Source organism: Pelodiscus sinensis, chromosome 8 (assembly GCF_049634645.1).
Source record: "Pelodiscus sinensis isolate JC-2024 chromosome 8, ASM4963464v1, whole genome shotgun sequence".
NCBI lineage: Eukaryota > Metazoa > Chordata > Testudines > Trionychidae > Pelodiscus > Pelodiscus sinensis.
The window spans coordinates 38,146,681-38,161,226 of record NC_134718.1 but is presented as its reverse complement, the minus strand read 5'-3'; the positions used below and the strand labels follow the sequence as shown (position 1 = coordinate 38,161,226).

Genomic DNA, 14,546 nt, shown 5'->3' with positions numbered 1-14,546 from the left:
TCTCCCAAAATGGAGCCCACCATCTCTCTCTCTCTCTCTGTCTGTCTGTCTCCTGGAAGAGAGTAAGATTTTTTTCCTCAAGAGCTCATGGGAGTTTTAGTCTCTAGGGCTAGACTGTAGAACAAAGGATCCTCCCAGTAAAAATCAGAATCTCCCATAGTAAAGGGAGCCTACATTTCTATACATAAAATGGAGACTCACTGGGAATGTCTACAATATGGAGCTGTTTTGGGATACTGGAAGTATTTTGGTAACCCTCGTTCCATTAGGGATAAGGAGCATTTTGGAATAGCAAGTCATTTCGAAACTTGGCACTGTATAGACAGCACCAAATTATGAAATAAACTATTTCGAGCTAAGGGTGCTGTGTAGACGCACCTGTTGTGAAGTAGCAACTATTGTCTTACAATGTTTGGAGGCAGGAACCTGGTTGTCTTTTGATGCACTTGCTTTGAAAGCTGACTGAGATAAACATGTTGTAAGGATTAATGATTTTAAATCCTTAGCATATTGGATTATAAAATATTCAGAACAAGCGTCATCTGCAGTGTCATCTGCACGCTTCTAAGTGCAATAAAAGCAGGCAGAGGGTGGGAAGCAGTAGTCCTATAACTTTAAAATCCTACCTGTCCTGCCTTTCTTTTTTTTTTATACTGGAACTAAATGTCACATAATGGAAATCATCCTGCAGACAGGCACTATACATGGTGGCATTCAAATATAAACTCTATAATCCCATAGCAACTATTAAAATAATACAGAAATGTTGATAAAGATGTCTTACATCATTGATTTTATTATATTCACTCTTAAAATATCTTGTAACATTTCCTCAGGGTGAAGTTGCTGAAGTAACATTTGTAGGTGCAAACCCCAGGAATTCTGCCGAGAATACTGTAAGTATAATTTAACGATGTTGGATTTTTCTATTCTTTCATAATGGCTAATGTTTAATTATTGTTCTGCTTGCTTACATGGAGGACTTTAAAATGTACAGTTCTAAAGACAAATTAGGAGAAAAGAGAATACAAAGCAAATGGTTTATAGAGAAAGGATAGGTCAGACATGGAAATGCAGAGCTGTTAGGCCTGGTCTACACTAGAACATTAAATAAACTTAAAAAACAACTAATGATCTGGTAGCCTTTATAGACTAACAAAACATGTAGATGGTATTGTGAGCTTTCGTGGGCACAGCCCACTTCTTCAGATGACTGGAATTAGTTTGGCATAACAATGTTTGGCATAAGTGTGGAAAAACCTGAGAGTGGTGTTGTAAAGCCAATCTAAGACCCTGTGAAGACAGTGTTAGGTTAATGGAAGAATGCTTGCATCTTCCTCTCAGGAAAGTGGATTACCTACAGCTATGGGAGAAGCCCCTTTCCCATTTGGCATAGATGGTGTTTACACTGAAGTGCAGCAGCAGTGCTGCTATAGCACAGACACAGACACAACTTGTAGAAAAGGAGATATTATTTGAGCTTTTATTTAATTTAATTTTAATGTATTTCTACGGCTAGTTGAATTAGCTGTGAACTGTAGGAAAGAGTCACTGAAATGTATAACTTTTATAAACAAAGATTCTTACATTCTACCTATTTACACGAGGATGAATATTGCACATTAACATATCCCAGATAAACCCTTCATTTAAAAATGTTTATAAATCACGGCCAACAGTACTGGTCGTCTCCTAAATACAATTTACTAAACTTTCTGTAACTAAATACTCATTGGAGGGCCTCATTAGTTCACATAAAAACATGTTCACTCTGTTTGTATTTCTGTGAGTTACTGACATAAGCATGTTCTTTGGAGCATTACATTACTGGAACCCCTTTGATTGTAAAGTTCTAGCTTGAAAGTTTGTCCAGTTGTTAAAGGGATTTTGAGCACTGAAAAGGAAAATTGCACAGACAGTTTAGTCCTAGATAATTCATGACCTCTTCATACCATATGAGTCAAAATTGCACATATGAACAATGGAGAAACCTTTTATCTACACTTTGGTGCAATTTAATGCAAATCCCAGTATTCCTTCTCAGACTCAAATTGAAACTGCTAAGTTTCTTATTTGTTTAAATAGTGAACAAACTTGTCATAGTGGTTATTTTTGTTGGAAATTTGTTAAATACTACATATTTGCAGCCTTTCCAGTGAATGTGTCCTTTATTATACACTACATTATATGTATAGCTTAGTCTTGTTATGTTTTGCTAATAAAAAGTTACAATGAAGAAAAAGCATCTGTTCTTTAAATAAAAGTTAAGCACTAGAAAGCTTAGATGGTGGGTGTTTGACTAGTTGTATTCATCCTATTCCAGACACATCAAACCTTCCTAACAGTAGAAAAATATGAGAACATTTCTGGAAATTGGCATGTAATGTATAATGATGCTTCTTGGGATACCAGGTGAGTAAATCCTCCAGGAATGACCCTGTTTCACAAATTCCACTAAGTATTAAGGATTCAGTGAGCTTCCTGTGATATACCCTCACATTTCTCACCCTCCAGCCCTTCTGCATTATAGAATAGTAACAGCGTGTACAGTGCTAGGCAGTGGAGAGTGCTCAGTTCTGGTGTTACTATATCCTTTTCCACAGTGGAAATGTAATAAGTCAGTACTGCGCATGCCAGAACTTTTATTTTTTTGATGACTATTATCTATTGTATGAGATTTCAATAACGCTTGGCACAACCTAAATTGAAAATAAATATTTAAAATGCCATTTAAAAAGAATTAGCCTCTAGAAATGAACTTGTGGTTTTGTACAACCTTTTGCACAGCTCTCACTAATGCAACATTGAGAGTGTACAACTGCAGGAACATCATGGTGTGAATCAATTTAATAAATCCCATTTTTCTAAACAATTTGTATTTAATGTATAAAAATTCTACATAGAACTTCTCATCCAGTGGTTTGCAAAGTCCAGTAGGGTCATTATGCTCATTTTATAGCTGGAAAAGTAGACCTAAGACTAGAACTCTCATCTCCCACTTTCTAACCCAACACTCCAGTCACTACACCACATTACCTAATTGTTGGATGTTAAAAGAAAGGTATAAAATTTCCACCAACACTGTTGTTTTTTGGGGGAAATAGTTTAGTGAAGTATGTCCCCGAAGTGAAAAAGTTTCACTTCAAAATGAAAAAGGCAGTAGAAATTAAATGTGTGGTCAGGCTGCCAGCCTTATGGGAAATGCATGTATTAGGAAGAAAAGATAGTGTGGCTTTTTAGAGCTAAAATCACTAGAATTAATAATATTAATATATAAGAACACAATGGGTTTGTTTATCAGATCCTTGTTCAAATAAGTTACTGCCTAGTCTAACCTCCGCCCCCCCCGATCATTTCTTTACTGCAGTCTCCTAAATATCAATAAAAAAAAGAATGGATTCCTGAAAGGTCCATTTCGAGATCCTGTGATGTTGGAGATATTTCAGTAAAAATACCATACACTTCACAAGGAGAGAGACAATGTTTCTAGTGTAACGGACTTGAATCTGTGATTCTGTTTCTTTGAATTTATGATGGCTTCTTGCTTGTGGTACATAACTTTCACTGCCTGAGTGCAACCAATTGCTTTCTGTATATGATCTGATAGTCAAAGGACATTGACATAAATTCAATGTCTCCTGAGACAGTTTCTGGCACATTTTAGTAGCTTATATGCCAGCACTAAGCTTGGAGTTTTTGGAGATAGACATCGTATCTGTCTGTCTTTGTGGGATACAAACTGACATTCCCTTTTCCAGTTTATCTATGTATTTGGGAGTTTGGGTGGTTGTGTTTCTATGGCTATGTCTAGACTATGGGGTCTAGACTACGGGGACTAGAAAACTCTGTTGCGTCCAAAGAACGCATCTGCTCTTCTGCTTTTTTTTTGCGGAAGAGCAGATGCACTCTTTCAGAAGCCCTGTCTTCCTCCCATGAGGAAGAAGGGCTCTTTCAAAAGAGGTTTTTTTGGAAAAGCCCCTTCTGAAAAAACTTTCAGAAAAAGATACACGAATTTATCGGAATTTTTCCGATAAAACCCCATAGTGAAGACATAGTCTATGTCTACACTACCAAATTATTTCAAAAAAATGACTCCCAAATTAACTAAAAATAAGCGTATTCCTTTTCACAAGAAGGAGTTATTATTTCAACATAACAAGCCCATTATTTCAAAATAACAGGCTTGGTAGCATGGATGCTTGCTTTGTTTTTTGGAAATAAGGGGATCAAAAGTTTCAGAGGGGTAGCCCTGTTAGTCTGTAACTAGAAAAACTCAAAAAACAATCAATAGTCTTGCAGCACCTTAGAGACTGTCGAGCTGCTCCCCACTTTGGCACTCCAAGTGCAGAAGGTGGGGGCCTGCAAGAGAGCTTAAAAACCTTGCCTCTACAGGCACTAGTTACAAAAACCTTCCCCCCAGAATCACAATACACAGATTTTTGGGGGAATCGCTGCCACCATCAAGTGGTTTTTATCCCTAAAAAACCAGGAGTGAACACTTGAACCCACTCCTAGGGGTACCTCAAGCTCTTTTGCCCAAAAAGAGTTTGAAAAAAAGAAAAGGAAACAAGCTGCAGGCTCTAGTAGCTGGCCTCTCAGTATGAGGCATGCAGATACACACAGACAGACACACTTTCTAGGACACAAGAATCAAATCATCACCTTAAAAAAAGTGAGTTTTATTACAAAACAAAAGATATACTTAATAAAGCATCCCTGATTGCTAGATGTTACAGAGCAACCAAGGAAAACAAATTAAAACACAGAGGAAAATTTCTGGGAACAATGCTAGATTAGAGAGCACATGCTAAATGAAGCTGAGAAGAATACTTAGTAATACATATTCTTAAGTAAATAAGGGGCATTAATTTGAAATAACACCCCAATGTAGAGGTATCTGAAGTTGTCACAGTATATTAAGATCCTGATTTTTAATTTTTCCTACTAATATAATCTATTCAGATAAAGGTAGTGCTGTGTTGCATTGCTTGTAAATATTAATGTGTAGTACATCTATGCTTAGCAGCCTAATAACAGCAAGCAAAGTTCAAGAAAGCAACTAATGCTACAGACAAGGAACTTAACATTTTCTTTAGTAACAAAATATAAAATATTTAATAAAAATCCCATGAAAATTACCACAAACTTGAAAAAGAAACCTCAAGAACATACTCACCATTATAATATTGAGCATTGGAGTGAGAGAGAGAGAGAGAGAAATAGCTCACAGTGCGGTGGTTATAAGAAACATGCCTGATTTATAGCAGGGACTTAAACCTGGGTCTCCCATACCAATGGGCTATTTTGGGGTCTCACTCTCACACCAGAAATTCCGTCTCATGAAACCATCCCATTCTTTATCAAAGTAGATATATTTCTTTAAAGCATTTTGATAAAAGCAAGTTTTGTCAGCATTATTGGACTAGTTATGTTCCCAATAGGTCATGTATCCCCTGCTGATACACATTAGAGGGATAGTGAGAGGAAGTTTGTGCAGCTGCTTGATGCTGTACTATACATGCTGTACAGTTAAAAAACATCATGCTCCAGTTATCAGGATAAGGCAATTCAGTTTTCTAAGACCATTTTTCTCATTTGCACAATAAATATGAGGAAAGATGTTTGGTTCTGACACAGAACTGGGGCTCACAAAATTTAGGTTCAATTTCCAGCTTTTTCACAGATTTTGCATGATCTTTAGCAATTTTCTTGACCTATCTATGCCTCGGTTCCTCTTTTGTTCAATGGGAATAATATTGTCTTATCTCCCACGGGAATTGTGTGTGTAAATTCATTAATATTTAATAATCAAAATAATGGTATTATGAGGTGCTCATTTAATATAGTATAAGAGCTATATAATTACCTAGGCAGAAATATTTTTTATCTACAGAAATAACTGCTTATTTTTTTATTAGTGTTCCCTGGTGTATTTCATTGCTGTTCATGGTGTTATTTACAAAGGAAGAAACATAAAACAAAGTAAAAAAAATCACAGAAATAAAATCGTCTTGGAACAAATTGAGCTGGAGTGATTATTTTAGCAACTATGTTACTTAATTTTCAGTAAAAATCTTTGTTCCATATTGATTTGGCCTTCAGATGTGTTTGACTCAGCCAGTTAGAGATCGTAGTTAGACTATTAAAATATACCTAAAGGTGGATTATATTTTTTAACGTATCATTTATTATTTTTCCATTAGATTTCACTGGACAAAAGGATTCCTTGGTCGCAGCAAGGCCAAAGTGGAATGGCATATTCCAAATTCTGCTGAACCAGGCCTCTACAGAATCCAATACTTTGGGCACTACAAGGTTCAACCATTTCTGAAGTCTGCTCTGTTTCATTCATTCAAAGGCACATCTTCAGTGTTTGAAGTTGTAAAATTCTAGCTTTTTCCTCCTTGGGGGAAAATTTTGCTTCATAGTAATAGTGTATATAAATACATAATTTGGAATTCTTGTTAGAGTACCAGTAATTCAGTGCTAAATGCATTAGTTCACATTCTTTCGAATGATTTGATCTATTTGATCTTCAGTCCTCCTTGGCTGGTTTGAGGTATTTCCATTCTCATTGCTATTGCCCAGCCCTATTATCATTGCAGTGAACTCCTACTCCAATAAATGATTCATCATTTTTTTAAAGTCATTGATTGCACTTGAGTTTTTATTCCTTGTTAAATGTATAGCACTAAGAACGAGCTGATTCCTAACAGGGACTATTTCAGACAATCCAGTCCATTCAAGACTGTTGTGAGCTGCATGAAATAATGTTGTGACAAGAATTAGTCTGTCCCTTGAACAGAATGGGCAAAATCTTTCCTAGCCGTGCTGTCTTTCTTTTTGTTGTCTCTTTCCCTCTTTCTCTCTCTCATATATCTATATCTAATCTATATCTATATCTATATATCTTTGTGTGTTTTCTTCCCCTTTCCCCGGGCTAGTCATAATGCCCATGGAACCTCCTTGCCATGTGTTGCTGGTTTCTGAGCAAATTATTCTAGACTTCCTTTGAGTGTTTATTACAACTATCTTATGGGAAGAGTGTGTTCCCATGACAGTGTGAATAAGGTTTTATCTCAACCTAAACAAGATTTAACCCAGGTCACAACTCCATATTGAGAACTCCCAAAACTTTGAAAAAAAAGTACATTGAAAAAAAAAGAGGCTCTGAACCTAATCCAAAATCATATGTTGCAAAAAAGTGGAAAAGTTAATTTCCAAGGGAGACACTTGGGGAAACATTATTATACACTTCCTCATTAAAGAAGCTAGGAGATCAATGATGTTCTTAATGGTTCTGTACCAAACCAGATGGATTATTTTTAAGAATAGATAGAAGCCCTATTTCTCTTGTTAAAACCATTGTACTTCCTGAGTAATTTGATTAAAATAAATGAAATTACACTGGGGGACACCAGTGTAAATGAGATTTGACCCAAGCCTAGTGCTTTTATGTTATGTGTACTGAGCTTGGAAAAGTTTTTGTTTTGACTTGCTTTTTTACAGAATCCTGTTTTTGCTGTCAGCCAATGGTCTAAAGCAGGAATAAGAGGGTCAACAAAGCTAAATACATTATCATATATAATAAAACCATTTTATTTTTTTAAAAAAGGTATGACATCTTCCAGAAATGTAGCTTCTCAACAGATGACTATATCATGTAGTCTCAGGACTGTCATCCTCCTGCACCCAGGTTATCACAGGGTGAGTGGGAGTTTCATTTGGCAAGGAATAGCACTTTTAGCCTATTAGGCTGAACTTGTGGGTTGAGGTACAGTTCAAAACAAGATGTTCAGAGTGGGCTTTTAGATCAAATCAAAGGAACCCAGATTATTATTGCTATTCATTAGAATTGTAGCAGCTCTTAAGCTTGCCTCCCTATCAAGGATCAGAGTCTTAATTTGCAAAGTGCTTTACAAACATATAGTAACATGATTGAAAAATTGTGTTTGTGTAGTCTGGAGAAGGAGAAGTCTGAGAGGGGACATAATAGCTTTCAAGTGCATAAAAAGTTGTTACACGAGGGAGGGAGAAAAATTGTTCTTAACCTCTGAGAACAGGACAAGAAGCAATGGGCTTAAATTGCAGCAAGGGGGCATTAGGTTGGACATTAGGAAAAACTTCCTACCTATGAGGGTGGCTAAGCACAGGAATAAATTGCCCAGGGAATTTGTGGAACCTCCATCATTGGATACTTTTAAAAGCAGGTTAGACAAATGGTCTAGATCGGGGTAGACACAGGCTGGATCTGGTCCTCAGGGTTAGTCCCTGATGGACCCCCACCACTACATTTACCTGCACCTCTGCAGGTATTGGGTGATCACAGCTTCCATTTGCAGGAAGTGGCGTCCTGGTCTGCTCTGCTTCCTGCCACTCTCATTGGCCACGAACAGCGATCTGTGGCTAACAAGAGCTGGGATTGCATGATACTTATGGAGGCGCACGCAAATATAGTGGCAGCAGCCTGCCAGCGACTAACCCTGGCATGTTGTTTTGTTTGTATTGCCCACCTCTAGTTTAGATAATACTTATTCCTGCCATGAGTACAGGGGGTTATACTATATGACCTCTTGAGGTCCCTCCCAGTCCTATGATCCTATGACTACCACTGCTGCGAAGGTCATACCATAAGTACCACACAAATTGTGGTAAGGAGATCAAAATAAAACAAGCATGTTTTTGCACAAAGTATCTGTGTTCACAGTATAGCTCACCACTTGCCTCACCTTCATCACCTGACAAGGTTCTGTAGGCATCATAGCAAAAATGAGTTTTACAGAGAAAGCTGAATAATGTGTAAAGCTGAATAATGTGGCAGTGTTACAAATTTATTCGGGAAGTTTATTGCAAAAATGAAGTGCAGCTTGGGATAAAGCCCTGAAGTTCTTGCAGATGAACAGGTAGTAAAGACAGGCAATGTTGGTGATGCAAAGCTGACAGTCAATGACTCCATAAAATTACTAGGTGGCGTGGGGCTTAATTTTCTAGGAACCTAAAAATAAGCCCCACAACCAAAAACATACATTGTATGGGGTTAAGAGGGAGAAATGTCAGTGGAGGACAGGAGATGTGAATAAATCAACCCATTAGGAGAATATTTGGCAACAGCAGTTTGAATGGACTTCAGGAATATTTGCTCTAAGCAGCAGACAAAACATCCCCAAGGAGATGTCATAGAGGCACATGAGCTGCCGGACTAGATGGAGGACAGTACAGACATTGTGATTAATTCTTAATATTTTACATGACATAAAGCATCAGGTATGCATTTTGAAGGCAGCCCGTGAAGGGCTTCAGAACCTTATTATCCAAATAATTCTGCCTTTCTCAAAAAGTCAGTGGGAGAGAAGGAAGTCTTCATTTAAAATCCGTCTACAGGTAGGTGTAAGACACTCCTACCTTCACATAAGGAATACAAAGAAATCTTAATACAGATTTAGGAAATAGAAGATGTTGGAAAAAAACCAACAATGCCTTGCCTGTTTGCTCATAGAAAACTAAGACTTAACTCCACTAAGTCTTAAGAAAACCCTAACTTATTTTTATAAATAGAAAACATTACAAGAAAAATGCTTTTCTGAGCAAGGAATTGATTTTTATTTTCAGCACTGAGTATTATTGCCCTAGTGCCAAGAGGTAACAGTTGTCCTGGTTTGCAGGTTTGCTTCCCAGGTGAGGAAAATCAGTCAGACAGACTCTAGTAATAGTCTAAGGCTATGTCTAGACTGCAGAGTTTTTCCGGGATACAGGTATCCCGGAAAAACTCTACTGCGTCCAGGGAATTTGTCCGCTTTTTTGGAACAGTTTCAGAAAAAGCGGACACGTTCTTTTAGTATCCCTATATTCCTTATTTTATGAGGAATAAGGGATATTTCAAAAGAGGAGGTTTTTCCAACGGGCCATGTAGACGGGTCAAATGTCGGAAAAGTCTCTTCCGAAAAAAAAAGCAGAAATTTGCGTATCTTTTTCAGAAAACCCCTCCCAGCAGTGTAGACATAGCCAAAGACCGTGGTATCCAACCATTTCTGATGCAGTAACCATTATACGGCTATAGCAAACTAACCACACTCAACTGGCCTGATAGCCACGTTGTTCAAACCAATTAGCCACACTCAACAGCCAAATAGACACATGTGGCTTGAGTATTGGGCACTACAGGTCTAAGAGGTGAGCTCTGCATCCACTGTGAATATGGATCATATTCTTTGGCAGCGTTCCAACTGGTAATGTAGACTCAGGCAGGGAGCTGGGCCTGTGAGCAGGTTAGTTCCACTGACTATAATCTTTATATGACATCATATTGGGCTGAGAAATACTGCACAACTACACGATGGGACAAGAAGTTCTGAACTTTACTGGTACATTTTCTACATGCAGAAGAGGAAAAGCTGCACATATGTATTGCTGGACAGGTTTAATAGTAAAAGTAGTATTAATGTGTCTAAGTGCAAAATTGAAATTTGATGCCTTTAGTGGAAAATTGGCAAATTTACTGCCAGCTTTGTATAACAAACATTTTGTTCTGCTTATTTAGCAAAACAGAAAAGAACCTTATTTTTCAAAATATGCAGGCTACCTTCCTACTGGATTGTTCATAACTAGACAGAGGATCTTGATTATATTAGCAATAGTCAGTAGTAGCTGTTTGTTATGAAAATTGAGCAGCAAGCTTGCCTAAGAATAACTAATAGTTCAAATTAGATATAGGATAAGTTATTCATACATATTGATGGTAACAGGAGGCTTCATTTGTTTATCTAGAAATGTCTGCTTCTGCCATTAGAGGGACAAGGTAGGTGAGATAATATCTTTTATTGAACTAATTCTGTTGGTGAGAGAGACAAGCCTTTGAACTACACAGAGCTCTTCTTCAGGTACTTTTGCTGTTCCTATCTATGTACCTTATATCTAGGTTTGGCAGATGTGATTTTTATTTGTTTATTATTGACAGATGAGATTGATGTTTAGTTGTAAGCATTTTTATCTGTTCAAATTTTCACTAATGCATCAAATTATTAAACATTTTTATTTTTAATTGATTTAACTTTTTACAGTTCTGATCATAGTTATTAATATTATTTAATGACAATGAACATTGAGATTCAAAAAGTAAATGCTTTATACCCATTAACACACAAAATTCTCAACATCACAGGTCAGCATATACAAAGCAAACATCCTTTAATCAAAGTCTAATAAGTTTCCAAGCAGCATTTTTCTTTCTTTGCCTATCTGTAAATTTTAATTATATTATTGATAGAAATATTTTTTGTCATTTGGCATATGTACAGTGAAATCAATGTTTACTAACATTAGTGATAATCTTATCTTTCCAATGCTTCTCATACCAATCAAAACAATCAATTACAATTCAACACAACATAACAGGACCCCTTCTAAAATTCTAATTCAGTTTATAGTTTCCAAGCACTGCCGCAGTAACCATCTAATAGTCAAGGTACCTTCATATGGAATCCCCCAGGGGATGCCAATTAAAATTTCAATGAGAGGTGATGAGAAATAACACTTTAAAGTGCTGGAAAATTAGTATTATAATTTATCACTTATGTAAATAGGACTCAAAATTTTGATTTGAGCTTGAATATATTATGCAGCAACAGGAACTGAAGGTTTAAATTACCTCCAAAACCACACATGGGAAAAAAGTAATTAACTTTTATAAATGTAGTGTATCATATCTGTAACACCATCTATTGGGGAAGAAAGATACTCTTCAAAGACAGGAAGCAATAGAATCATCTGGTTCGAAGAGATCTCAGAAGATCATAGAGTCCAATCCTCAGCCCACATCATGAGCAACCATAACTAAATCATCCCAGTTAGGGCTCTGTCAAGCTGGGACTTAAATATTTGCTCACTATGTGTTATTTGAGACTATTTCTAATAATTAACGGGGGAAAGTATTCAGAAAAAAACACTGAAAGTTAGGCTGAATTTTATTCTTAAAATTTGTTAAACAATACCATATATTTAGATTCCATATTGTGCAGTCATTAAAACGCATCATGATAACACAATGGAGGGTTCATGCAAATCCATAAAGTTACACTACTTAATTCTTGAAAACAATTAACTCAATGAAAGAACTGATTTTAACAATAGATGCAGCAACAGTGGAAGGCAGCAGATTGCTGTCCCTGGAGTAAAATGCACACTATTTATCCATAGAGCAGAGGAGGATTGCAAGGGAATCTCAACAGAATAGGAGGATTTTTTTTTTTTACGTTTTTTGTTCTTTTAGTCAAGAAACATCTTGTTACAAGTTTTACAGACCAGAGGCGAAAGTTGTCTGGAAAGGGAATATGGGGGCGATGATGTGTTACAGGTGGGGACATACTTGGGCGCAGGAGAGGCAGAGGACTTTTGTCCCGTCCAGGTGATTAATAATGGGGCAATAAATTCCTCTACATAATTTCAACTGACTCCAGAACCAACCTAGCCAGGTGCAGGAGGAAAGCTGGAAGATATGGGAAGACTAGGATGATCGTCCTCATGCCCACAGATATTGGCAAAAGGAGCTGAGCCAAGGGAGATTGGAAAATAAGGGGTATACTCTGCAACAGGGTAATAAATGTGCCCCTTGTACACTGATAAGATCCCGGATGCTACCTTCAGCAGGCACATTGAGCCTGGAGGAGAACAAGCCAGTGGATTAATCACTTCATTTAGTTAAGAACATAAGAACAGCCATACTAGGTCAGACCAAAAGTACATCTAGCTCAGTATCCTGTCTGCTGACAGTGGCCAGTACCAGGTGCCCCAGAGGGGATGGACAGAAGACAATGATCAAGCAATTTGTCTTCTGCCATCCTTCTCCAGCTTTTGACAAACAGAGGCCAGGGGCACCATTCCTTACCCCCTGGCCAATAGCCTTTTACGGACCTAACCTCCATTAATGTCTCTAGCTCTTTTTTAAACTATAAGGCTACGTCTAGACTGGCCACATAAGACGGAATAGGCATGCAAAGCAGGCAAGTCAGAATAGGGAAATCCGCGGGGGATTTAAATATCCCCCGTGGGATTTAAATAAACATGGCCGCCGCTTTTTTTCCGGCTTGGGGAAAAGCCGGAAAAGAGCATCTAGACTGGTGCGATCCTCCGGAATAAAGCCCTTTTCCGGAGGATCTCTTGCAAGTAGGAATAAGAGATCCTCCGGAAAAGGGCTTTATTCCGGAGGATCGCGCCAGTCTAGATGCTCTTTTCCGGCTTTTCCCCAAGTCGGAAAAAAAGCGGCGACCATGTTTATTTAAATCCTGCGGGGGATATTTAAATCCACCACGGATTTCCCTATTCTGACTTGCCTGCTTTGCATGCCTATTCTGTCTTATGTGGCCAGTCTAGACGTAGCCTAACAGAGTTCACAGCCTCCTCTGGCAAGAAGTTCCACAGGTTGACTGTGTGCCGTGTGAAGAACTTCTTTTTATTAGTTTTAAACCTGCTACCCATTAATTTCATTTGCTGGCCTCTAGTTCTTATATTATGGGAACAAGTAAATAACTTTTCTTAATTCACCCTTTCCACATCACTCATGATTTTATATACCTTTCTCATATCCTCTCTCAGTTTCCTCTTTTCTAAACTGAAAAGTCCCAGTCTCTTTAGCCTCTCCTCATATGGGACCCGTTCCAAACCCCTAATCATTTTAGTTGCCCTTTTCTGAACCATTTCCAAGGCCAAAATATATTTTTTGAGTTGAGGAGACCACATCTGTACACAGTATTCAAGATGTGGGCATACTATAGTTTTATATAGGGGCAGTAAGATATTCTTTGTCTTATTTTCTATCCCTTTTTTAATAATTCCTAGCTTCCCATGCCTTTTTTGACTGCCACTGCACACAACGTGGACGTTTTCAGAGAACTATCCACGATCACTCCAAGATCTCTTTCCTGATTAGTTGTAGCTAAATTAGCTCCCATCATATTGTATGTATAGTTGGGGTGATTTTTTCCAATGTGCATTACTTTACACTTATCCACATTACATTTCATTTGCTATTTTGATTCCCAATCACTCAGTTTGGTGGGATCTTTTTGAAGTTCTTCACAGTCTGCTTTGGTCTTGATTATCTTGAACAGTTTAGTATCATCTGCAAACTTTGCCACCTCACTGCTCACCCCTTTCTCTAGATTGTTTATGAATAAGTTGAATAGGAATGGTCCTAGGAATGAACATTGGGGAACACCACTAGTTACACCTCTCTATTCTGGAAATTTACCATTTATTCCTACCCTTTGTTTCCTGTCTTTTAACAAGTTCTCAATCCATGAAAGGATCTTCCCTCTTATCCCATGACAACCTAATTTACACAAGAGTCTTTGGTGAGGGACCTTGTCAAAAGCTTTCTGGAAATCTAAGTATACTGTATCTACAGGATCCCCCTTGTCCACATGTTTGTTAACCTCCTCAAAGATCTCTAATAGATTAGTAAGACATGATTTCCCTTTACAGAAACCATGTTGACTTTTGCCCAACAAATTATGTTCTTCTCTGTGTCTGACAATTTTATTCTTTACTATTGT

General features: G+C 37.6%; 1 protein-coding gene across 6 annotated transcripts in view; it reads left to right on the top strand.

The window, feature by feature from the left end:
- The window catches only part of LOC102460189 (putative neutral ceramidase C), a 67,295-nt gene extending 60,652 nt beyond the window's left edge, over window positions 1-6,643 (top strand). For all 6 annotated transcript variants that reach the window (XM_006121468.3, XM_075935060.1, XM_075935057.1 and 3 more), the window contains 3 exons: window positions 837-896; window positions 2,324-2,412; window positions 6,204-6,643. In XM_006121468.3, coding sequence (XP_006121530.2) covers window positions 837-896; window positions 2,324-2,412; window positions 6,204-6,393 — 339 coding nt within the window. In that variant the 3' untranslated portion in view covers window positions 6,394-6,643. The remainder of the gene's footprint in view (window positions 1-836; window positions 897-2,323; window positions 2,413-6,203) is intronic.
- Window positions 6,644-14,546: the final 7,903 nt, after the last annotated feature.